Source organism: Neofelis nebulosa, chromosome X (assembly GCF_028018385.1).
Source record: "Neofelis nebulosa isolate mNeoNeb1 chromosome X, mNeoNeb1.pri, whole genome shotgun sequence".
NCBI classification, from domain to species: Eukaryota; Metazoa; Chordata; class Mammalia; order Carnivora; family Felidae; genus Neofelis; species Neofelis nebulosa.
In genome coordinates this window covers 47,371,972-47,398,972 of record NC_080800.1, presented here as the reverse complement: position 1 = coordinate 47,398,972, position 27,001 = coordinate 47,371,972, and the positions used below count along the sequence as shown (strand labels likewise).

The following is a 27,001-nucleotide window of genomic DNA, read 5'->3' as shown; positions in this document are numbered from 1 at the left end:
CTGGGTGCCTTTTCTTTCTTTTCATTCCATTGGTAAGAAGCTCCAGTACAATGTTGAATAGAAGTAGTCAGAATGGACATCCTTGTCTTATGTTTGATCTTGGGGGGAAAACATTCAGTCTTTCACCACTAAATACGAAGTTAGCTGTGGGTTTTTCTAGATGCCCTATATCAGATGGAGGAAGTTCCTTTCTAGTCCTAGTTTGCCAAGTAGTTCTTTTCTTTTTTAATCATATATGGATACCGGATTTTGTCAAATGATTTTCTGCATTTATTGCAGTGATCCTATGGGTTTTTCTTTTCTTGGTTTGTTCACGTGGTGAATCACATTGATTTTCTTTAAAAATTTTTTTTTCAACGTTTTTTATTTTTATTTTTGGGACAGAGAGAGACATAGCATAAATGGGGGAGGGCCAGAGAGAGAGGGAGACACAGAATCGGAAACAGGCTCCAGGCTCTGAGCCATCAGCCCAGAGCCTGACGCAGGGCTCGAACTCACGGACCGCGAGATCGTGACCTGGCTGAAGTCGGACGCTTAACCGACTGCGCCACCCAGGCGCCCCAACATTGATTGATTTTCTAATGTTAAACCAACCCTGTATTCCTGAGATAAACCCCATTTGGTCATGATACCTTTTCTTTTTTCTTTTTTTATTTTATAATTTATTTAGTTGCCCCAGAAATACTACTCTTTATTTCACTGTCTATTTTGGCATAGTTTTAAAACATCCCCTTTATTTTGGATATCAGATATAAGTCATCCCATTTTCTTTAATCAAATTTAATTTTCTATAAGATCCATTACACATTACAATTATGACCTCCATAAATAAATTGACAAATGTATTGATTTGTCTCTTTTCATTGGTAGCAAATTGAAATCCTAAGTCTTCTAAAAGAATGTCAAATTCTTCATCAAATTAATGTGTGATATCTTCAAGATGGATTTAATCTGTGCCACTTGATAACAACCTTTTCTGGATTTGTAATGGTTTCTTTCCACTGATTCACTGCTTCAGTGTTATTACTGTCTTCGCTTATCCAAATATGCCCCGCAAAGTGTCGTCTTCTTACAGAGCTCCGACTGTAAAGCTTAATGAGAAAAATAATTTCTTTTTCATTCTGTCTGAGTGGAAAAATCATAGTTTCTCCCCACTTTACTCTGCCACTGGAGGCCTTCAGTAAGCGTGTCTTCTTCTTATAAATCAACTCTCCTGAACTAAACATTGCCACCTTCACAAAAAAACTCAAAGTGAGAGGTGATGAACAGCTTGGAAGGTATTGTGCCTCGAGAATCTGTAACTGAATTCTGCTATTTACTGCTTGAAAACAAGTCCCCAATTCAAGTTCTGCATGGCAAACAGAAATTTTTGAAGGTGGCGTTATATCCAAAGAGTAATCCATCTCCTGTGTGCTAAGAGCTCTGAGTGACAGTGAGCATTCTCCAATGGTTTTCTTCCTGGGTGTCTGGGTTTGAATCTTAAATACAAGGCTTACGGTTTGTAGACTTTGGAGTTTAATAGCAAATACAAAAGTTTCCATAAATTCAATACTATTAGAGCCTTCCTTTGCTGACGATTTGAAATGCACTGGTTTGGGCAATGTTAGTATTCCTTTTATAGAAATAGTAGGAGTGTCTCCACAACTAGAAGGCCAACTTAAATCTTTGCACTGTAAAACTGTGATCCAGATCTGCTCTACTGAAGAATTATAAAACACTTTCACATTCAATCTCCCAAAATCTCTTTCATCTCCTGACAGTAATTGTATCCAGGCTTCTGTTACTCCCCTGGGAGTTCTTCCTGGAAGAAGAGCTGCTAGGCACACTGGACAGGGAATCATGTCTCTGGATGAACCGCTGGGATGAACTTGTAAGATCAAACATAGACTTGCTTAGCCCAGGGGAACTGGGAAGTTTGCTGGTCCTTAAATCACAAACTGATCCATATAGTCTCGCTGCTTCTGAACGTGGAGGAAGGCGCCGGATCAAATCAGGTGAAATGTGCTGATACCTATAGTATGGGTTGTATACATCGTAGCTGGCTCCGTGCTGGGATGAACTGGAAAGTTCTACCTTTCGATCTCCAAAAGATGCTTTGGCAGATCCTCCTGCAGCCAGCGGGCGCTCCGCCGTGGCCTCCCGCGGGAGCCGGGCCTGGGGTCCCCTCGTTCGGCCGCGCCCCGAGACCCTGCCCCCGGTCCCTCCAAGTCTGCCCCGCCCCTCTACCTTCTCTTTTTAATATATTGTTCAATTTGATTTGACAAAATTTTGTTTAAAATTTTTTCATCTCTTGCACCTTCTCTTTTGACACCATTTCCTCAAATTTGCCTCGCCACCAAGTACTTATCTTCAGTATGACCCCCTCCTCCTGTCCATATCCTTCAGACTGTGTCTGAGATGGTTACTACGGCTGAGACTTTTCCCAAACTCAGAGAGGGCCCAAGAAAATTTAAAACAAAGGTTGAAAGCATTTCTGATGTGGTAAGTCCTACCTCTGAGAGCAACGATCAACTCCTGGCGGCAGGCTTGCCCCTCAACAGATGCAGGTTCCCAGCCTGAAGAGCTATCACACCTTTTAAAGCCTCTCAGTACCTGACAGGTGTGTTCTGAAGAGGAAAGCATTACTAAATGCTTAGGAAATCCCTTGCCCTGAATTAACCCCTCACTGTCACTGTTCCCCCATTTAGTATTGCTCTGCACTGAGGAAATATCCAATACAGGTCACCTCTCAAGAGGGGTCCACCCTTAAACACTACTGAAGAATCCTATCCTGTTCTACCTAATGAACTTGATATCCCACACCCTAAGGGGCCCAAATAACTACTTCAGATTTCTGACTTTGTGTTTTTTTGTGAATCACTTTTGTTTCCAAGATATTGGGAGAACACACAGGACAGGATACACTCTGCACTTTTCTTGTTGCACCGCAGAAACTCTTCTCCCTTCCATCCCTTCATGCACAAAAGTAATAATGGTAATAATAGCAAACACATATAGAGTGCTTACTATGTGCCAGACACTATTCTAAATTAACTTATTTAATACCCTCAATCACCATATGAAATAGGTACTATTATTATCCCCATTTTTACAGACAAAACTAAAAAATATAGAAGTTAAGTGACTTAGGGCGCCTGGATGGCTCAGTCAGTTGAGCGTCCGACTTCGGCTCAGGTCATGATCTCAGAGTTTGTGAGCTGGAGTCCAGCATCAGGTTCACCTCCGTCAGTGCAGAGCCTGCTTCAGACCCTCTGTCCCCCTCTCTTGCCCCTCCCCAACTTGCACGCGCACTCTCTCTCAAAAATAAACATTTTAGAAAAAAAAAAAAAGAAGTTAAGTGACTTGCCAAGCTATGAAATGACAGATCTGGAATTTGAGTCCAGGCATTCTGGCTCCAGAATCCACTGCACTACTATGCAGTCGAGTGACAGAACCATGGCACTGTTCCGTACTTGTACTCTAGCAGAGGGCCCCTCCCCACCTTCCCACCCCTACTATCTGTACAAACTTTAAGACTTCAGAATATGTCACGTCTTTGGTATCTGTGGTGCCTCTGGCCAAATCTGACATCGGGGAGAGTTTCCCACTGTCACTGACACCCAAACATACATATGTGGAAACAAAAACTAGTACTGAGGATGGAAGATTTAATGTGACATGAAAAAATATTGCATATTCAGGAAGATGAGGAAGCTATAAAAAGCAACGTGCATTCCCTAGGTATTCTTAGACCCCAGAACACTGCCTCTCTGCAAATGTTGAATGAACATTCCATCAGGAACAAAACAGGACTACCTGCTACTACCATAATCCTCAATGTTGTCGTGGAAGTTATAAAAGAATAGTAGGACAAAACAATCAGGTAACTGGTATAACACTGGAAAAGCAGAGATAAAAACCTATTTGCTGCTGATATAATTTCATGCCCAGGAAACCCAAAAGGTTCTGATATGAAAAATGCATTAGAATGAGTATATTAATAAGATGGCTTATAAGTCAGTCAAATGTACAGAAGTCAATAACCGTCCTGTATCTTAATAATTTCCTAGGAAAAGAAATGGGGGAATTTTTTCCATTCATAAAAAAAGGAACATTCAGAGAACAACAACAAAAGCCCTTAGAGTCAAGCAATAATCAAAGAAGGATCTTCAAAGCAGCCAGAGAAAAAGGACACACACAAAAAAAACAAAAAACAATTAGACAACATCAGACTTCTCCACAGCAGTAATGGAAACCAGAAGACAGTGCTGTAATATCTCCTAAGTGTTTAGAGAAAAAAAGTGTAATTTAGAATTGAGTACTCAACAACCCTATCCTTCAAGAAGAATAAAGTAAAATAAAGGCATTTACAGATAAATGCAGTTGGAGACAGTTTACTGTGAGGAGATTTGCACTCAAGGATCTTCTAAAGCATCTGTTTCAAGAAGATGAAAACCCATCCCCCAAAAGAAGGAAGCTGAGCAAATAAAATAATAAATGAGTATTCAAATGTAAACAAGCACTGTCTGCATAAAATAATATTATTTGTGTCTATTCTTTGTGTATTGAATGACTTCCTTAGAAAAGAAAGAACTAAAATAGTGAACAACAAGAACATGTGACTTGGGCAACAATGCTTTATTAAGTTTTTGTACTGTTTGGGTGGGGAATTATGATTATGTTTAACTTTAGACTTTAGATTAGATATGTATAGTAAAATTTTAAGACAAACCACTAACAAAACTTTTGGAGGGACCAATCAAGAAAAAAAGAGAAAAGGCACAAATAAGTAATACGAGCAATGTAAAAGAGCAGAAATCAAAAAATAAGAGAATAGAATGAATTTTATAACTTACGTGAATTGGGACCAATTTCTAGAAAATTCATTTATTTATTAGATGAGCCCACTATAACCTTAACCAGACAAATGCAGTAGGTGACCAAAGATGCAAAAATCCTAAGCAATTTATTAGCAAACCAAATCCAAGATGAGTAAAAAAAAAAAAAAAAAAAAAAGATTTAACATAACATGAAAGTGTTGGGTCTAATTCCAGAAATGCAAGAGCAGTTTATCATTAGAAAGTCCCATAACAGGGGCGCCTGGGTGGCGCAGTCGGTTAAGCGTCCGACTTCAGCCAGGTCACGATCTCGCGGTCTGTGAGTTCGAGCCCCGCGTCAGGCTCTGGGCTGATGGCTCAGAGCCTGGAGCCTGTTTCCGATTCTGTGTCTCCCTCTCTCTCTGCCCCTCCCCCGTTCATGCTCTGTCTCTCTCGTCCCAAAAATAAATTAAAAACGTTGAAAAAAATTAAAAAAAAAAAAAAGAAAAAGAAAGTCCCATAACAAAGTGTCCCTGTGAGTCTCACAGAGAAGCTCAGTCCTCTTTGTCATCCCTGGAGAGAAGGGGAGGCTGAGAAAGGGGTAAATCTCTTGGAGATGGGGTCTTTGAAGAGGCCAGGCTGGGGACAGGCCTGGAGCCTGTGAAAGCATATTATACACTGCTAGAATAATATATACAGGCAACAGCTCTGAAGCAGGGACATTAACCTCATTTTACAAATGTAAAAACTAAGGCTAAAAAAGGTTAGGAAACTTGACCAAGGTCAAAATGCTAGTAAGTAGTTGAGCAGTGACCCAAACTGAGGTGGTTCTGGATCTACAGCTCATGTTCTTAATCACTCTGCTCTTCTCCCTTTATTGGTGATGGTAGTAGATGTTCAATAAATGGCGGCCAAGGGCCAAGTACTTGACATATGTTCTAACACCCACAAAAACTGTCCAAGGTTGACATTAGACTCATTTTACGGATGAGGGAACTGATGCTTAAAGAGGATCAGTTAAGTCACACAACCAAGACATGGGGGTTCCAGGATTTGAAACTGGGCCTGCCAGACTCCACAACCCACTTGTCCTAGATTATTGCAGGTGTGAATGAAGCTCGAGAAAAGATGAATCACAATGCCTGAAGACAAGACTCCTGGTGAGATGAGGGTCTCTACATCATGGCTGGTGTCAGGAGTCAGAAAAGCTCCTCTCCACAAGGAGGTTCCCACACATAGGGCTGAGGAGACTCTGCCATCTCCAGGAGAGTGGGAATGATCCCTGCCCCAGGGAGGTCTAAGGGAAGCAGGTCACATGAACATCATGGTCTAGATAAGGAAGCCAGGCATGTTGGAAACTGGTGTGGATGAGCTCATGGACAGTCAGGTCTGACCAACTTTTCATTACTTTTCTTAAGAGTTTGGGGGCGCCTGGGTGGCGCAGTCGGTTAAGCGTCCGACTTCAGCCAGGTCACGATCTCGTGGTCCATGAGTTCGAGCCCCGCGTCGGGCTCTGGGCTGATGGCTCGGAGCCTGGAGCCTGTTTCCGATTCTGTGTCTCCCTCTCTCTCTGCCCCTCCCCCGTTCATGCTCTGTCTCTCTCTGTCCCAAAAATAAATAAAAAACGTTGAAAAAAAAATTTAAAAAAAAAAAAAGAGTTTGAACACATTGGCATGTCGTGGGGGGGGGCGGGCACAAACTCCTCATATCTGGGTTTTGGTGCTAGATTATCTTAGGATGATCTCATAGGAAGACAGGTGAATAGTAAGGGTAGTTAGGCAGGTCAGTACACATCATTCTGCTTCCTATCTTTTGGCCTTTGCTCATGCTGTACCCTTTGCCTGAACTGACCTCCTCTCCCCTTGCTAGTCATCCAGAAGATCCCTACTCATCTTTTAAAGCTCAGTTCAGGGGCGCCTGGGTGGCTCAGTGGGTTGAGTGTCTTACTTCAGCTCAAGTCACGATCTCACGGTTTGTGGGTTCGAGCCCCATGTCAGGCTCTGTGCTGACAGCTCAGAGCCTAGAGCCTGCTTCAGATTCTGTGTCTTTCTCTCTCTCTCTCTGCCCCTCACCTGCTCACACTCTGTCGATCTCTCTCTCAAAAAATAAATAAACATTAAAAAAATTAAAAAAAAAAAAAAAAAAGCTCAGTTCGTATGCCATCTCTTCTAAGGAATTTTCCCTGGTTCCCTGTCCTGGGTTCTGTGTTCCTCAGAGGCTCCCACAGTCTGTTGTATCCACTGTACTGGCCATACTGAATTATGGTTCTGTGCCTGGGAACACACCTTGTTCATCTCTGGTCCTCAGTGCAGAGCAGGATGCCTGACACAGAGTAGGCAGTAACTCAGTTTTGCTCAACTAAACTTATAACTAGTTAGATGGTTCCACTGGTTATGATTAACGAATTCATGTTGGTCTGGGGAGGGAAATCTCTAGTCGAGTGCTGTAGGGCCCTGTGTATAATGATGGCATTTTGATGAAATCAGTGGGTGACAAAAAACTAGGGGACTAGGTTGCACATTAGACAACAGAATTAGTATCCCAACACTCTTGGCAAGTAGATACACTGGAGCCACAGTGGTCCCCAAGGAGTTTAGGGGAAAAGTCAGGACTAAAACCTCATAACCAATTGCAGCCTTGACAATGGAGAAAAGGTTTTTTTGAGCTGAAACTTACCTCCCCATGTAGTCCACCATTATAACAGTACATACTAGGTGCCAGGCTTTGTACCAGCTTCTGTATCACCTCCAACCCAGAAGAAATCCAATGGAGGTGATTTGCTTGGTCTGGGACCAAGAAACAGTTACTCACAGAGCAGGAAAAAGGGGGATTCTAGCTGGGATCAGAAGGCCCAGTGAAAGCTGAGGCTTTGTTTTTTACCAAGAGGTGAGCATGACCACACAGCAGTTTGAGGGCTGTTTGAAAAAGAGACAGTTCTGGGGCACCTGGGTGGCTCAGTCGGTTAAGTGTCCAACTTTGGCTCAGGTCATGATCTCACAGTTGGTGGGTTCGAGCCCCATGTTGGGCTCTGCACTGACAGCTCAGAGCCTGGGTCCTGCTTCAGATTCTGTGTCTCCCACTCTCTGCCCCCTCCCCTGCTCACACTCTGTCTGTCAAAACTGAATAAACGTTAAAAAAATTTTTTTAATAAATAAAATAAATAAATAAATAAGTAAACATAAAAAAAGAGGCAGGCCACCTTTAGGAGCCCCAGGGCCCAGAGCCAGTCACAGAGAACATGGGTCTTTGTCACCACCTTACCAACTGTGAACTTGCTTCTTGAAAGAACCCACCCAGGAGCTATCTTCACTGATTCTTCACAGCCCTCACCCTTCTGAACAATGACATCCATGCTCCTTGGCATGCCATGAAAGGCCTTCATGCCTAGCCTAGTTCTCAATGCATTTCTCTATCATCCACATTAATTAATACAGTTTATTCCATAAATATTTATTGAGTGTCTACTAAATATTACTATGCACTGTTATTCTTGGCACTGGGGATACAACAGTGAACAAAACAAAGCCCTGCTTTATGGAGCTTACAGTCTACTGAGAAGAGGGAAACATTAATCACAATAAATAAATATAAAATATATCAGGTGGTGGTCAGTGTTTTGTACAAAAACATAACACATCAAGTAGAGTTAGAAAACACTGGTGAACAGGACTAGTTTGTACGTGCTAGTCAGGGAATGCTTCTCTAGGGAGGTGACATTTAAGCACACTGGAAGTGGGTGGGAAACTCACGAGATTATCTGGAAAGAAGAGTGTTCCAGGCAGTGAAAACAGCAGATACAAAGGCTCTGAAAGGAGCGGGTACTTGACATGTTTGAGGAACATGGAGACCAGGGTGCTGGAAAAGAGTGAGTAATTGTAAGATTAATAGGATATGAGGTCAGAAAGAGGATGGGGACCAGATTTTGTAGACTTTTGGGCCATGGTGAGGGCTTCAAGTTTTATTCTGAGGGAGCTGGGAGCCACAGGAGAACTTTGAACAGAGAGACATGATCTGATATGGATTTAAAAGGAATTTCAAAGAATTAGTAATAGGTATTCTAACATTAGGCAAAAGAAAAAAACAGACAATTACTAGGAAAACAACAAAGGATGTATAATCAGAGTGTACTATGTGGTTTGGATGTGGACAGTAATTACAATGCCATACTTATGCCAACAGTGATTGTTGGTTGAACAAAAAATGTATATAAGATGTTTTTCAAAATAACAGATGCAGCCACAAAGATAAGCAAGCAAAAAGAGACTATGAGGGATGACTAGGCAGATTAGAAAGTGAAATATATGCAGTTTGTACAAATGAAAAATGCACCTATTGAAATAAAAAACTCAGTAGATGGATTAAACAGTAGATCAGATATAGCTGAAGAGAGAATCAGTAAACTTAAAGATAAATCTGAAGAAACTGCCCAGAATGAAGTGCAGGAAGATAAGGAAATAGGAAATATCAATGAGACATTATGAGATATGGAAGATATAATGAGGCCCAAAATATGACTGACTGGATTCTGAGAAAGAAAATACAGAAAGAATGGAAGAAAGGCAATATTTTAAAAGATAATGGCTGAGAATTTTCTAAAATTATGAAAAAACATGAATCCAAAAGCATGAATCACATTTCCAAAGTAGAATAAAAAAGAAATACATGCCTAAACATGTTACACTGAAACTGCATAGCCCCCTGTACATCCCCCTCTGAGACAGAGACAGAGACAGAGAATTTCTTAAAAGTGGCCAGAGTAGAAGAAAACAGTAACACCTACCAAAAATAGCAATTAGACTGACAGCAGACTTCTAAATACCTGTAACAAATCATCTTTTAAGCATGGGGATAAATTACAGACATTTGCATATAACAACACCTGGGAGAATTTAATACCACGAAACCTGTACTAAGAGAGCATCTAAACATTGTGCTTATGATAAAAGGAAAGGATCCCAGAATCATGGTCTGAGATGCAAGAATGTATGCATGTAAATCCAAACAAATACTGTCTATATAAAATAATACTCAGGACAATGTGCAATTTGTGAGGTTAGCAAAAAAAAAAAAAAAAAAAAAAAAAAGGAAAAAACTAACATACTGAAGACAATAGCATGTGGCAAAGAGAGGATGGACCAGGTGTGAGGTTCCTGCATTCTTCAAGAGGGAGGTGAAAATGCGATTTAACTTTAGGCCTTATAAGTTACACACACATGATAAAAGTTCAGGAATAACCACAGAAAGAAGTGGGTAAAAAAAGAATGTGTAAATCCCAAAAAGTAGAAGACAAAATTGAGTAAGAAAGCAAATAAGTAAATCTCAAAACTAAAGAAAACAGGCAAGAGATAAATGAAGCATAGAAAAGGCAGTGGTAGGAAACAGAAATAAAAAAGTACAAACAAGTCCAAACATATCATAGAAAACACAGAGTAAACTTGTCCATTAAAAGAGAACATCAGATTCGATTTTTTAAAGGGTCCAGCTATATGCTATTTTCGAGAGATATAATTAAAGTATAAGGGCATGACAATGTTGAAAAATAACAGGATAGAAAACTGTATACCACACAAATCCGAACAAGAAGAAAAGCGTGTGTTAATGTAAGATAAGATAGACTTCAAAAAATACATTATCGAGAATAGAGAGGGTCATTACATATTTACCAGGAATGTATAATAATTCTTCATTTGAATATTCCTAATAAAATATCCTCAAAAAATATAAAATTTTAAAAAAGAACTATAAGGAGAAGCAGATGACAAATCCACCACCATAGTTGAAAATTAACACACTTCTTACAATTACTGGCATAGCATGACCAAAAACTCAGTGTAGATATAGAAAATTTGAATAATACAATTAACAAACTTGATAATAGACATATGTAGAACTCTGTGTTCAACAATTAGAGAACATACATCTTATAAAGCACATAGGAAATATTCAAAAATATTGATCATGTACTAAACCATAAAACAAGTCTCAATAAATTTCAAAGAATTGTCATGACACAGACCACATACTCAGACCATAATGCAATTAAGACAGATTTCAATAACAAAAAGATACATTAAAAATTCCCCATACTTTTAGAAATTTATAAACACACTTCTATATAACTCACCAAATAAGTAACCATGATGGAAATGCTGAAGTACTGGGAATCGAACAATAATGAAATACGACATGTCTGAATGTATAGAAAAGTAGTATTTGGAAGGAAATTTCTATCCTTAAATGCACACGTTATGAAACAAGAAAGGCTGAAAATGAATGTGCTCCATGTCCAACATAAGAAATCAGAAAAAGAACAACAGAATAAATCCAAAAAATGTGGAGGGAAGGAGATCAAAAAAGATGAGAGCAGAAATTAAAGAAATAGAAAACAAAGACACGATAGAGAGGAGCAACAGAGCCAAAAGCTGGTTCTTCGAAAAGACTAATAAAATAGACAAACCTCTGGTGAGATTGATTAAGAAAAACAGGGAGAAGGCACAAATAACCAATATCAGCAATGAAAAAGGAGACATGATTACAGATTATATACAGCAGGGGATCTTTCAAAAGAGAACTTTTTGCCAATAAATTTGAGAATGCAGATAAAATGGACCGATTCCTAGAAATTGATAACTTATCAAAATGGACTCAAGAAGGAAAACAAAATCCTGAATAGCCCTCTAATGGCTGGAGGAACTGAAGAAGCAATTAAAACTCTTCCTACCAAAAAACAAACACAAGAACAACAACAACAACAACAACAACAAAATAGGAGGCAGAATTTTCCAGCTGATTACAGGTAGGTGAAAAGCTATTGAGCCCCTCAGCCCTGGAGGTGTCCACGTAGGACTTAAGGCAGTGGAGACCCTAGGCAGGCCACTTCTCTCTATGGACAGCCTCCTAGGGAGATCCTTACAGGGCGGCCCCCTGTGAAGTGGGGCCTGGAAAATCCCTCTACAGTCCCTGGAGGTAGGGAGCACGAGTGAATAACATCCAGCACTCAGTTAATGCTCTGTGGTCAGTGTGCTAATAAGCAAGGCCAAGGAGGAGCTCTCTCACTTGGACAGCCTCTTCAGCAGCCAGCTTCTGTAGTCTTCTGCTCACTGAGGACAGGGGACCTGTGGAGCTGCTGGAGGAGTCTGCGTTCCAGTTGCCAAGAAACACCACACACAGCCCAAGTTGTGACTGATTGGTGTGGGGTTGGGTGCAGGGAGGCCAAGCAGGGGCTTCTGGAGGGTGGGTAGCTCCAGGTAGAAGCCCTGAAACTGTGTCTTCGTGAATAACAGAAACTTCTATCCGTTTGCAGCTGATGAGCTCTTTTAATGGTGTCCAAGCTAGCTGCAGGGTGATGGTTCTAACAGTGATGCGTGTTCTGAAAATAAGAGCTTCATCATTATTTTGAAATAATTAATATGAAAGAAGTCAATTGGATTTGAAATCTAATCACATTATCTCAAGAAATTTGAACAACAGATTTGTCAGGAGAACAACAACAACAACCAAAAAAGCTATTATGTATCATTTCAGTTGTTAAACATTTTTTAACAAGTTAAAAATTGGTTTTAAATGCTTTATCACTTAGTTGTACAAGGAAAGATTTTTGATGATGGGGACTGTTAAGAATTTGAAGAATGTATCATTAAAGAGTCTTGATCAGGATTTGTGTTTAGCCATTTCAAGCATAAAACCGGATATAAAATAAACATGGCATGGAAGCAGATTTCAGGCTTCTCATTTACATATCTGAAAAGATTTTATTTAGAAATTTAATATTAATTCAATGGTAGAAAGCAAAATACCAGGCCAAAATGGTTTTACCAGAGGATTCTACCAAACAGATCATTCCCAAGTCATATAGCATCTTCCAGAATATTGTCAAAGGGGGACTGCTAACTCATTCTATGATACCAGCAGAACTTGAGGCCAAAAGCAAATTATGACAGCATGAGAAAGGAAAATTAAAGACGAATTTTACTCATGGACACAGATACAAAAATCCTAAACAAATATTAACTAAATCTAGTACTGTATAAAAGGGAAAAGATCATGACCAAGTTGTGTTTATACCAGAAATGCAAAGGTAAAATCTATAAATATCACTTACCACACTATCACATTACTGACAAAAAAAAACTCATAATCATTCCCCAAACTAGAAAACGTATCTGATAAAAAAATTCAACACCCTTTCATGATTTAAAAACAATAATAAAAACTTGGCATAGTGAAACAGGTGGGCACTTGCTTTAATCTGATAAAACCTGGAGAAATCTACAGCAAATAGCATTCTTAAAAGGGAAAAAAGTTAGTGGGGTTTCCTTTATTTTATTTTATTTTTTTTAATTTTTTTTTCAACGTTTTTTTTTTTATTTATTTTTGGGACAGAGAGAGACAGAGCATGAATGGGGGAGGGCCAGAGAGAGAGGGGGACACAGAATCGGAAACAGGCTCCAGGCTCCGAACCATCAGCCCAGAGCCTGACGCGGGGCTCGAACTCACGGACCGCGAGATCGTGACCTGGCTGAAGTCGGACGCTTAACCGACTGCGCCACCCAGGCGCCCCGGGGTTTCCTTTAAAATACCCAACAAGACAAGGATGCCCACTACTGGTTTTTTTTTCTCTTGAACACGGTACTGGAGGTCCTGTCCATCTCAGTAACACAAGAAGAATAAATTAAAGGCATAAAGATTGGAAAGGCAAAAACAAAAATGTCATTGTTCGTAGCTGATATTGTTGTCAACATAGAAAACACAAAAGAACATACAGACAGCTTAAAAGAAACAAGGGATCCTTGAGAAATGGTCAATGCTAGGGATGAGGCAGGAAAATCTTCAGATGAGTAGGGAACATCTTGTAGTGCCAAAGCCAGTAAGGCAGTGCTAAAAAACAAACAAACAAACAAAAAAAGATGGAGGCATGTCAAAGGGACACAGGAGCCAACCTGAAGGAGCTCCCAGTGACCAAACTATTAAATAAATAGGCATGAGTTCTTACTGATACAAACAGGTGACTGGATAAATGAGGGAATGGATAGGTAAATAAAGAAAGAAGAAAAAATAAATAGTTTTTACAGAAGAATTCCAAACGATACATGTAAATACATGTATACATGTATCATTTACCACCCCCTTCCAGAGGTGGAGCTTAAATCCTCTTCCTCTCCTTAAGGGTGGGCTAGATTCTTCTAAAGAACAGAAAATAAAAGGGGAAAAATAACAACTTTGCAGTGGAGAAACTGGACAAACACTACCTTAACCAAGTGATTAAGGTCAACATCAGTGATGTCATAGGGTATCACACACCTCTGATATAATGTGATGAAAAAGGCACTTCAACTCTACGGTATTCCTTCCAAAAACAACCCCAGGCTAATTATGAGGAAAACTTCAGACAAATCCAAACTGAGGGACATTCTATAGTATGCCTCAAAACTGTTAAGGGCATAAAAAACATGGAAAGACTGAGAAACTATCACAGAGCAGAGGACAATAAAGAGAGAGAACTAAACTCAATATGGTATTTTGAACTGGATCCTAGAACAGAAGAAAGACATTAGTGGGAAAACTGATAAATCCATATAAAGTCTAAAGTTCAGTTAATAGTAATATACCAATATGGCTTTCTTAGTTTTGACAAATATACCATGGTGAGGAGTACACAGGAACTCTCCATACTATCTCTTTTTTTACTCTTCTGTAACTGTAAAATTATTTGAAAATAAAAAGTTTGCTTAAAAAATATAAGTTCAGAAAGGTGAATGGCTATAATATTAATATAAAAACCAACTTCATTTCTATACACCTGCAAATGAGATAAAACATGTTAAATAACAAGATCTCCTTGAAAGCAAAACCATTAATATCAAGGAATAAGTCTGACACAAGATATGCAAAACCTTATGCAGAAATTAGAGAACTATACCAAAAGACATTCAAGAATTTATTTAAAATGAAAGGGTATATATCATGTTCATAGCTAGGAAGACTCGACATCATAAATATACCCAATTCCCTTCAAACTGATCTATAGAGTCATTGCAATTCTAATATTCTTGTAGAACATGAAAAGATGATTCTGAAATGTGTTTGAAATAACAATGGGCCAAGAATATGTGATATTCCTGAATAAGATGGGGAAGATTTTGCTGTATCCATTATCAAGATTCTTCATGAAACTAAAGTTATTAAGGTAGTGTAACGTGATTAAGGTGGTATCATATTAATTCAGGGACAAAAAGTTGGCCAATAACAGAGATTCCAGAAACAGACCAATACAGATATGGAACTTTGGTGTATGACAGGGGTGGCACTTCAGATCATTAGGCTATCCATGTGGAAAATAATGAAACTGACTCCCTACCCCATCACCTTCTACCACACAAAAACCAATTCCATTCAGACTAAAGACTTAAATAGGAAAAATAAACTTTTTTAAAAAGTTTGTTTACTTATTTTGAGAGAGACAGAGACAGTGTGAGTGGGGGAGGGGCAGAGAGCGAGAGGGAGAGAGAGAGAATAGAATCTTGAGCAGGCTCTGCATTGTCAGCACAGAGCCCAATGCGGTGCTTAAACTCACGAAACCATGAGGTCATAACCTAGGCCGAAACCAAGAGTCAGATGCTTAACCGACGGAGCCACCCAGGCACCCCAGGAAAACTAAACTTTTAAACTTTTATTTGAAGAAAACAAAGAATATCTTTACGACCACAGGTTAGGAGAGATACACAAAAAGTGTGCTGGTTGGAGACAAAAGATTGAATTGTTCAACTAAAATTAGGAATTCCTGCTCATGCAAAGACACCATTAAAAAAAAAGCCACAAACTGAGAAAAGATATTCAACACGTATAATTGGCAAATGATGAGTATCCAAATAGCTGAATAATTCCTACAAATCAGTAAAACTGATAAAAATCCCAATTTTAAAAATGGGCAAAAAATGTTAACAGTCATTTCACAAAAGAAGAAACATGAATGGCCAATAAACATGAAAAAATGCTCAACCACATTAGTGACTAGAAAAATGCTAATTAAGTCCACATCGAAATATCATTTTCTATCTACTATAATGACAAAAAGTAAAAAGTGGGACAATATCAAGTACTAATTAGGGTGTGGATCAATGGGATCTCTTATAAATTGCTGAAAGGTATATAAATTGTTAACCTTCAGATAGGAATACATTTTGGCATAATACTGTCAAGCTGAATGTTTATATATCCCATTAACTCGCAATTCTATTTCTAAGTATACACCTTAGAAAGATGGGTGTACATGCGTACTAGGAGACACACACAAGAATGTTCATAGTAGCACTGTTCATAAGAGCAAAGAGCTGGACCAATCCAGATGTCTATCAACAGATGAATGGATGAATGATTTGTTTTATGGTCACCCAATGAAATATTATGCAGCACTGAGAATGAACAAGTGATAGTTACATGCAAAACATAGGTGAATCTTTGAAACATAATAATGAGTGAAAAAAGTAAGTCACAGACGACTACATATAGTATGAGGCTATTTTTACAAAGCTCAAAAACAAGCAAATAAATAATGTATTGGTTAAGCATTTCCACAAATGTGAAAAAATATATCAAAAAAATTTTAATGTTTATTTATTTTGAGAGAGACAGGGTGAGTTGGCGGGGGGGCAGAGACAGACAAAGAGAGAGAGAGAGAAAGAGAGAATCCCAAGCAGGCTCTGTGCTGCCAGCACAGACCCAGATGTGGGGCTCAAATTCACGAAGCTATGAGATGGTGACCTAAGCCAAGATCAAGAGTTGGACGCTTAACTGAGCCACCCAGGTGCCCCCAAAAATATATCAAAAAAAGCAAGGGAATGTTAAACACAAGACTTAAGAAATGGTAATTTCTGGTGGGGTGGTGGTGGTGGTGGTGGGAAATAGAACAGAAAAGGACACAGAGATAGATGCTATCTTAATGTTGTTCTCGCATGGAGCTGTGATTTCTTCAGTTTTGATTATATTATTTCTTTATAACTCATGTATATAATTTTTATTATATATCCAATATTTTTATATGAACAGAGAATAGAAAAATAGGATAAAGTGAGGAATGAAAGCTCTTTTGAAGAGTTTTGCTTTCAGGGGAATAGAGAAGGTCATAGTTGCGTAGGGATGTACGATGAATAGGGTTTTAGATGTTTTTTAAAGACGGGAGCAATAGGAGAGAAATGGAATGACAGAATAACAGCTTTAGCGAACCAGCTTTCCCTCTGAAACAACAAAAATATAGGCAAACCAACTAAAATCAACCATTTCAAAACTTGCAATGAACCAAAGACACAGAATGAAGTAAAAATCATCTATCCAAGAAAAACTACTGAATCTCGGTGAGACAAAGGGTTCTGTGACATTTTAACTTGTAGTTAATTCCCGTCCTCCTTCCCTCTCAAGCTCAGTAATACAGCAGCCAAAGGTTGACTAAATTGCAGACAACAGAGAGGCCTCACTGCTTTGGTCAGAAATTTAAAAGGAAATCTCAGAGAATGGAACAACCATAGGAAACTTGGAAAAGCTCTGACATATTTCCAGGTATATAAAAAGGGCTGTGCACATATTCAAGGCTGTGCAAATGCCCAAAAAAGAGCTGGAAAAGGAGAGGCCCCAAGTCACTCACTTCTGGCTGACTGTAAGGCCCTATACAAGCAGAATGGGAAAGCTAAGGCTGCTTGTAAGTTGGCTAGTTTGAAGGCATGCCTTCTCACACAGATCCCCTTGTCAAAGGGTGGAAGACAAACAGACAAGGCATTTAAGGAAACCCAACCAATCACTGGCTGACCACCAAAGTATATTTATCCAGGTGTGATGTCCAAGGAATCCAGTCTTAAAACTAAACAAGAACCTTTTAAAAATAAGCTAACAGAGAACTCAGGGGCCACATAGTACAAGGAATATAAAATCCAAGGAATTAGTCGAGAAAAGTAACTAAACAAATAAACAGCAATGCGAAAAATAACAACCACCAAACATATGCAAACACACGCACGCACGCACACACACACACACACACACACATCCCAGAAAAACAAACCTTGAGGGTAGAAGAGGTTGATACCAGAGTTATTAGAATAGAATATCTAAAATGCCCAGTTTTGGGGGCATCTGGCTGGCTCAGTCAGAAGAGCATGTGACTCTTGATTGGGAGTTGTGAGCAAGCCCCATGTTGGGTATAGAGATCAATTAAATAAATAAAAACTTTTTTAAAATGACCAGTTTTGGGGGCGCCTGGGTAGCTCAGTTGGTTAAGCATCTGACTTCAGCTCAGGTCATGATCTCACAGTTGGTGAGTTTAAGCCTCACGTCGGGCTCTGTGCTGACAGCTCTGAGCCTGGAGTCTGCTTGGGATTCTGTGTCTCCCTCTCTCTCTCTGCCCCTCCCCTGCTTGTGTGCTCTTTCTCCCTCTCTCAAAAATAAATAAATAAACTTAAAAAAATAAAAAATAAAAATGCCCAGTTTTTGACAAAAAAATTATGAGATACGCAAAGAAGCAGCAAAGTATGTTACATGTACAAAAAAAAAAAAAAACAGCAGCCAACAGATTTGTCCCTGAGGGAGTTCATGTTTGAAACTTAACAGACAAAGACTTTAAATTATTACTATAAATATTTTCAAAGAAATAAAAGAAAGCATATCCACAGAATTAAGGAAAAGTATGAGAACAATGTCTCACAAAATAGAGCATACCAATAAAGACATGGAAATCATTTTAAAAATCATAGAAAACCTGGAGTTGAAAAACATAGTAACTAAAATGAAAAATTGACTTAGAAGGGTTCAACAACAGATCTGAGTTGACAGAAGAGAGAAAGGGTGAAGCTGATGATAGGTCAGTAGAAATGATCCATTCTGAAAAGCAGAAAGAAAAAGGAACAAAGAAAAAGAAAAAGAGCTTGCACAGACCTTCAGGACGCCACCAAAAGTATCAACATATGCATAACAGGAGTACCAAAAGGGCAAGAGGAAGAGAAAGGGGCCAAACATAGCAAACTTGATGAAAAACATTAATCTGTACATAAATAAATGCAAGTAGAATAAACTCAAAGAGATCCATACCTAGACACATCATAGTGTAACAGATGAAAGCAAAGACTAAAAGAAAATCGTGAATACAGCAAGAGAAAAATAACTTACTGTGTATCAGGGACTCTCAATATGATTAACAGCTGTCTTCTCATCAGAAACCATGGAGGCCAGAATATAGTAAGATGGCATCTTCAAAATATTTACATAAAAAGACTGTCAGCTGAGAATTCTCTATCTAGCTAAATTGCTCTTCAAACATGAAACAGAAGTTAAGGTAAACAAAACCTGAAAGAATTTGTTGCTAGCCTACTTATCCTACAAAAAACCCTACTTTCAGCCTTAAATTAAGGGACACTGAATGGTAACCTGAAATAGGTATTATGAAAGAAAGTATTTTTGTTTGTAACTCATATTCTCCTATCTGTTTTAAAAGACAACTGTTATAAAGCAATAATAATAAAACTGTGTTGATGGGCTTATAATGTAAGAAGTAATTTGTATGATAATAACACTACAAAGAAGGAAAGAGGGAACAGAGGCATATTGGAACAAAGTTACTATTGAAATTAAATCAGAATTAATTCAAAGTAGATTGTTTCCAGTTAAGATGTTAATTGTAATCCCCAGGGCAACTATTAACTATCTATTAACTATTAACAATCTAACTAAAAATATATGGTTAACAAGGAAATTAAAACATTAAAGTAGAAAATATCTACTTAACACAAAAGAAGAGAGGAACTGAAAAACAAAGGAACAGAAAAGACAAATGACATACAAAAAGCATATATTAATCCTTCACAAACTCTTCCAAAAATAGGGGAGGAAACACTGTGCAGCCAGTATTACCCTGATACCAAAACCAGACAATGACATCACAAGAAAATTACAGACCAATATACCATATGAATACAGACGTAAAAATCCTCAACAAAACACTAGGAAACCAATTTCAGCAATGTATACAAAGTATTATATAACATGACCAAGAAGGATTTATTTCAGAAATACAAAGTTCGTTTATCATTTGAAAATTAATCAACGTAATACACTATATAAATAGAATAAAGCAAAAACTCCAGATGATCATATCAAAAGATGCAGAAAAGGCATCTGACAAAATCCAATACCCATTCATGGCAAAAGACTCCGAGAACTAGGAAGAGAAGGAAACTTCCTCAATTGATAAAGGGCATCTATATAAACCCCATAGTTAACATCACACTCAATGGAGAAAGACTCAATACCTTCCCCCTAAGATCAGGAACAAGACAAGAACATCTGTTCTCATCACTTCTAGTCAACACTGTACTAGAAGATCTAGCCGGGGCAATTAGTCAAGAAAAAGAAATAAAAGGCATCCAGATTAGAAAAAAAAAAGTAAAAGTGTATTTGCAGATGACATGATCTTATACATAGAAAACCCTAGGGAATTCATTAAAAAACCATTTGAACTAATAAGTTCAACAATGTGACAGGATAGAAGAAGATCAAAAAACAAAAAATCAGATGTATTTCTATGTACTAGTAACGAACACTCCAGAAGTGAAATTAGGAAAATAATCTCATTTATAATAGCAGCATAAAGAATAAAATACCTAGGAATAAATTTAACCAAAAAAGTGCAAGCACTGAAAACTACAAAACACTTCTGAAAAAAACTAAACATCTCAATGGGAAGACACCTTATGTTCATGGATTAGAAGGCTTGATATTGTTAGATGGCAATACTTCCTAAATGGATATATAGATTCAATATAATCCCAATAAAAATCCCAGCTGTTTTTCTGCAGAAACTGACAAGATGATCCAAAAATTCATATGGAAATGCAAGGGACTTAGAATAGTCAAAACAGTCTTGCAAAAGAAAAACAAAGTTGGAGAACTCCCATTTCCTGACTTCAAAACTTATGACATAGTAATCAAGACAGTGTGGTCTGGCATAGTGACAGACATACAGATCAATGAGGTAGAATTAAGAATCCAGAAAAGTAACCTTTACATTTAGGATTTACGGTCAGTTGACCTTTGACAAGGTTTCCAAGATAATTCAAAGGGGGGAAAATACTCTTTTTAACAAAAGGTGCTAGAACAACTAAACATCCACATGCAGAAGAATGAAATTTGGACTCCTGCCTCACACCATACACAGAAATGAACTCAAAAATGAATCATTGACCTAAATGTAAGAGCTAAAATCATACAATTCCTGGAAGAAAAAGCCAGAAGAAATCTTTGTGACCTCAGGTTAGGGAATGTTTTCTTGGATATGACACAAAATGCTGAAGTGTCAAAAAATTGATCAATTGGACTTTCCCCAAATTAAAAACTTTTGTGCATCAAAGGACACCATCAAGAAAGTAAAAAGACAACCTACAGAATAGGAGGAAATATTTGCAATTCACATATCTGATAAGTGACTTGTATCCAGAACATATAAAGAACACTTACAGCTCAACAGTAAGACAATCAAACTTTAAATGGGCTAAGAATTTGAACAGACATTTCTCCAAAGGAGATACACAAATAGCCAATAAACACATGAAAAGATATTCAACATAATTAGTTATTAGGGAAATGCAAACCAAAACCACAATGAAGCACCCCTTCATACTGACTAAGATTGTTATAATAAAAAAGACAGACAGTAAAACGTGTCAGTGAAGATATTGGAGAAATTGGAATGTAAAATGGAGCAGCCCCTTTTGCAAACAGCTTCTCAAAAAGTTAATGTAGATTTGCCATATGACCAAGTAAGTACACTTCCTAGGTATCTATCCAAAGGAAAAGCAAACACACACCCACACAAAGACTTGTGCACAAATGATCAGAGCAGTATTATTCATAATACCAAACACAAACACGATTTAAATGTCCAAAAATTTACAAACAGATAGGACAAACAAAATGTGGTCTATTCCATCAAATGAAATATTACTTGGCAGTGAAAAGGAATGCTACATCAACAACATGGATGAACCTCCAAACCATTATGCTAAATGAAAGAAGCTGGTCAGAAAGACCAATGTACTGTATGATCACATTTATATAAAATGTCTAGACTAGACAAATCAACAGAGACAGGAAGTAGATTAGTGGTTACCTATGACTGAGGGGAGGGGAGTAATGGGGAGGGTCTGCTAATGGGTATGAAGCTCCTTTTGGGGGCAGATAAAAATGTTCTAAAATTGATTGTGGTGATGGTTGCACAACTCTGAATATACTAAAAAAAATAGCACCCTTTAAAAGAGTGAATTTTATTGTATTAAATATATCTCAATAATGCTCTACAAAAAGGTGGGAGCAGTAAAAGAATGTCTGCATGCTAATGATCTGTAGAGAAGTGGAAACTGCTGGAACAATGTATTTGAGTGGAGGGACCAGAGTCTGATGACAACAGGGCCAGTTTATCCATAATAACAGAGAAGAAGGCAGAGTATGTGACTACAGGTGCTGTTTGGTGGTTAGATGTGGTTATGGGAATCTGTGCAGGTTTTCTTCTGATGGTTTTAATTCTTCAGGCAAGTGGGAAGCTTGAGAACAGGATGGAAGAGGAGGTATCAGGAGATTTAAGGAGAAAGAAGATGCTATTTTGTATTTATACCAATTATACCAATGTTAATTCCCTAATTTTGATAACTGAACTATAGTTGCCTAATTTATTAATATTTAAGGAATCTGAGTCAATGAGGAAGGTAGGAGAGTGAATGGCGCAGGGTAGTGCAGTGGAGCAAGCAGAGAGTAGGACTTAACCGGGGCAGGAGTTTTGCCCCATAGACATGCTGAAGTACACAGAGGGCAAAGGAAGTGACGATATATGCAAGGCTATAGTTATCATGATGCACCATGGAATCTGAGCTGATTAAAGGAAGGGCATGGGAACACAGAGGAAGTAAAGGGTAGTGAAAGCGTTCAGTCTTAGTGGTGTGGAGGAGTTGTTGGAGCTGGAGAGCTAGAGGGAGTAAACTAGAAGGATAAGAATCACTGGCTGGATGGCAAAATGCGTGAAACAGAGTACGGAGGTGATACAGTCATAGGTACAGATAAGAAGGGTGAGACTATCAGAGAGGGTAGCTGAGGTGGGATTGAAAGGCAAGAGCATTATAGGAAAACGGATCAAGGAAGTGAGAGACAAGAATATTGGAAGGATCATCAATGAGGATATTAAAATCACCAAGAAGTAGGACTGGTGTAGTGCTAAAAAGTGACAGTGAGATAGTAGCTAAATTCTAGGAATGAGGTATGATGGGAGCAGGTATTAGTGTATGCCTATACCTGACTATAACACAGACGGGTGGGTAATGGTTTAGTCTGATGATCTGAGATTTAAAACAAGGTGGTTGATATTTACATAATCTTAAAGTATCTCCCCACAAATCACTTATTAATTACAAAGGAAAAAAGAGCAACTATAATGGAGAAACCTGGCAGACACCACCTTAAACAAATAGTCAAAGTGTACAAAACCAGTATTGGGAAAAACTGACATCATATGCTTTCTGACATAAAACACTGAAGACACATATCTTCTTAGGTATTCAGCCTAAGGAGGACATGACAACTAAATGAAATGTAAGATCCTGAATTAGATCCTGGAAGAGAAAAGTTACATTAGTGGAAAAACTGATCCAATCTGAATAAGTTCTGTACTTTCATTAATACTATTTTACCAATGTTAATTCCCTAATTTTGATAGTTGAACTATAGTTGCATAATTTATTAATACTTAAGGAACCTGAGTGAAGGATAGGCGAGAATTCATTGTACTATTTTTATAACTTTTTAAGTCTGAAGTTAGGTAAAAATAAAAAATTTTTTAATGCTAAAAAAAGTTGTCTGAGGAGGAGGGAAAGAAAGTGTCTGGGATGGTCAATCAGAGTGAGGACACCTACCTTCACCTCCAGGCCTCCTGGCAAGAGGGGTATGAGGGGGCTGCTGGGGAGCAGAGTGCTCAGGGGAAAGCCAATTTCTATTCAAGCAGGGGGTAGACAGTCAAGGGACGTTTGGGGACATTTTTGATCACCACCATAACTGGAGATCACTAGTAACATTTAGTAGGCATGGACCAGGGGTGCCCAGTGCTCGAGACAGCTCCAAACAGCAAAGAATTATACCATATCCCATGCAACTTTAGAATGTCCCACCAGACGATCACGTAGGTGAAAAACCCATTCATTGCATTCATTTATTCATTCAACAAACATTTATTAAGAGAGCCTATTGGGGCACCTGGGTGGCTCAGTTGGTTGAGTGTCAGACTTCGGCCCAGGTCATGATCTCACAGTTCGTGGGTTTGAGCCCCACGTTGGGCTCTGTGCTGACAGCTCAGAGCCTGGAGCCCATTTCAGATTCTGTGTCTCCCTCTCTCTCTGCCCCTCCCCTGCTAATGCTCTGTTTCTCTCTCCTTCAAAAATAAATAAAACATTAAAAATTTTTTAAAAAAAATTTAAAAAAGAGAGCCTATTATGTGCTAAGCACTGTTTAGGTAATAGGGATACATCAAGGCATGAAAAAGACAAAAATCTCTGCCCTTCTAGAGCTTACAATCCAGTAGGAGACTTAAAAAATAAATGACAAACACAATAAAGGTATAGATTATATATTATATAAGAGGGTGAGGAGCACTATGGGAAAAAATAGATGGGGTATATTCTAAGGAAGAGCTGTAACTTTAAAGAGGATGGTCAAGGTAAGCCTCATTGAGAAAGTGACATCTGAGAAGAGGTCTGAAGGAAGTGAGGGCATGAGCCTTGTACATATTTGGGGGGAAAGCATTCTAGGTCTAGGGGATGGCCCAGTACAAACCCCTAAGGTGGAAGTGTGCCTACTATGTTCAAGTAGCATAGAGGAGGCCAGTATGGGTGGGAGAGAGGGAACAAGTGGGGAGAATGGTAGGAGAGAAGGTCTGAAAGGTTATGGGGGCCAGATTATGGAATATGTACTGACTTTTCCAGAAATTCAATGAACCATACAAATTGAGGGAGGATTGCACTTTGTTTTGTTTAAAACTTTATGAAGAATAACAATTCTTGATATTCATGAACAATGGTTTGGAAAAGCATATCACCCTACCCATGGTTTCTGAGCAATCAACACACATGTGTCACATTCCCAGGTGCAAGTATCATTACATGCAAGACCATTCATTATATCTTCCAGTGAAATTATATCCCAGCCTTTAAATACTGAAATGCATATCATTTTATCATAAATTACTCTTCCTTTACTTCTCCCTTATATTACAATTAGGACATTACATTGGTTTGGGGGGAATTATGTGTGTAGACAGATTCTATTATCTATGAACTTCATTTCATAATAGTGAAAGGGGCATTTCAAAATATAAATTATAAAAAATGGAGTGTTGAGTCCAATAGGTATGAGAATCACTAAGGCATAGCAAGAAAACGAAGGGACTATTCAGAAGCCAGTATGAGAATGGAGATTTTGCTGTTGACTGACAGCAAGTTCCAGAAGGCTTGATTAAAGGATTTCAGGATGGGGACAGAAAAGAGGGCATCTGGGGCTGTGTGGGAGATCTAACTAGAAGAATCCTGGTCTTCTTGTGGTGACCAACATGATAAAGGTTAAAGGGTCTGGTTCACTTTTTCATCTAAGCTGCTTCTGACCCTGTAGGTCTCTGCCTGTTTAATACAGTAGAGTGAGGAAATAAAGAGGAGTCTCTCCTCAGTGAAGCCAGAAGCTAGTCAAGGCCCGGCTCCATTTTTTAATTTATTTTTATTATGTATTTATTTATTTATTTATTACCCACAGAACAGTCCAGAACCCCAGGTGAAGCTCATAAGGGCTCTCAGGCCAAACTCATTGCTATAAGCAATGCACCTTTAACCTGCTTAGAGATGAGAAAGAGACAGATACAAAGATGAAAAACAGTAACAGAGAAAGAAGCATTTAGAAAGAAGAATCAACGGGGGTTGGGTCAGAGACAGGGAGAAAATAAAGTCAAAGACCAAGAGAGATCTTTTTTTTTTTTTTTTTTTTTTTTCCAATCACGACAGTCATAATTTATTGGGAATTCTCTAGGGGCCAGGCACTGAGCAAAGTGATGCACATGTATGGTCTCAGGTGGAGATTATTAGACTCCCATTTGACAGATGAGGAAACTGAGGCCTATATGGGTGATGTAAATGGCTCAAGGTCTCATGGCTAGTTTTAACTGGTAAGGTCAGGGTTCAGCCTTCTAGGTCTGGGCTGTCTAGCATGTCTCAGAGAAAGAGGCAGAAATATACAGACACACAGTAAGATGGAGGTAGAGACGGAGAGAGAGAGGAGCGGCAGAGAGATGGAGACTTCAGACACGCACGCAGACGATCACGTGAGCTGCAGACCTGCACCGAACCGTTTCCCAAGAGACAGGGGTGGGGGATGGAGAGTGGGCATGGGCGATGGGCTCCGCAGGGTACTCACCTGGTTGCTGTCTGGGGCTGCAGGGGCACTCGCCCTCCCTTTGCTACCCGCAGGATCCTCAGCAACCTGCTGACCTAGGGTTAAGAGGCCGCCCAGGTAAAAGCTCGCCCAGGCCCCACCCCTCTTGCGCTCCAGCCCGGCCTCTTTCCTTTACACCCCCCAACCCCGTCTTTACAGCATCTCACCAGACACCTCCTGCCATCCGCGTCGCCGCTGCCGAGCGCGAGCAGATTCGAAGGACCGACGGCTGGATCTAGTGAACACTGAACGCGTCTCTCCAGTCGGCTGGAGAACGAGCGGGTTAGCAGGCCTCCACAGCTACTGACCGCTCTCGGGTTCCCATTGGAGGAGTGCCCTCCTGCCTTCCCTGGGATTGGCTGGAGTTGGAAACACTAGTTTTATTCCCCCAGGCCGGGATCCAAGCCGAAGAAAACACCGCCCTCTTAGGGGTCTTTGATTGGTTTATGAGCCAAGCCCACCCTTTAATAGGATTGGCCAGGAGAAGAGGACTTGTCGTTGCCCTTTGCCAGTCTGTTTGAGGGCTTCGGGAATTAGTTGGGAACACGCAGACGCGAAGCCCAAAGCGAGGCTGGGCGTCAGTCAAGTAGATTCTCGGCTTCTTGACGTCTTACTCTCCGTGAGCCATTTTACCTAAGCCAACGCTCTGCCAAGAGACACGACCTTACCTCCACCTGCAGGGATTTCTGAACCAGGTTTCTTTTGCTCAAAATGAA

At 39.2% G+C, this 27,001-nt stretch overlaps 2 protein-coding genes across 5 annotated transcripts; both read right to left on the bottom strand.

Annotated features, from left to right (window-relative positions):
• Positions 1 to 706: 706 nt before the first annotated feature.
• On the bottom strand, positions 707 to 1,867 carry LOC131502916 (tandem C2 domains nuclear protein-like). Its single transcript, XM_058714133.1, has one exon. It carries the CDS (start codon positions 1,839 to 1,841, stop codon positions 936 to 938), a length of 906 nt encoding a protein of 301 aa, XP_058570116.1. The 5' UTR covers positions 1,842 to 1,867; the 3' UTR covers positions 707 to 935.
• A 6,358-nt stretch (positions 1,868 to 8,225) lies between these two features.
• Positions 8,226 to 26,798, bottom strand: KANTR (KANTR integral membrane protein). Of its 4 annotated transcripts, XM_058714135.1 has the most exons (4): positions 26,453 to 26,798; positions 26,268 to 26,341; positions 14,097 to 14,225; positions 8,226 to 12,165 (listed from the first exon to the last, which is right to left on the bottom strand). In XM_058714135.1, the coding sequence occupies exon 4, from the start codon at positions 11,324 to 11,326 to the stop codon at positions 11,096 to 11,098; it is 231 nt and encodes a 76-aa protein (XP_058570118.1). In that variant the 5' UTR covers positions 11,327 to 12,165; positions 14,097 to 14,225; positions 26,268 to 26,341; positions 26,453 to 26,798; the 3' UTR covers positions 8,226 to 11,095. The 4 variants fall into 4 exon arrangements, with proteins under 4 accessions (XP_058570118.1, XP_058570117.1, XP_058570119.1 ...); XM_058714134.1 differs by lacking the exon at positions 14,097 to 14,225; XM_058714136.1 differs by lacking the exon at positions 26,268 to 26,341.
• Between the last annotated feature and the right edge of the window lie 203 nt (positions 26,799 to 27,001).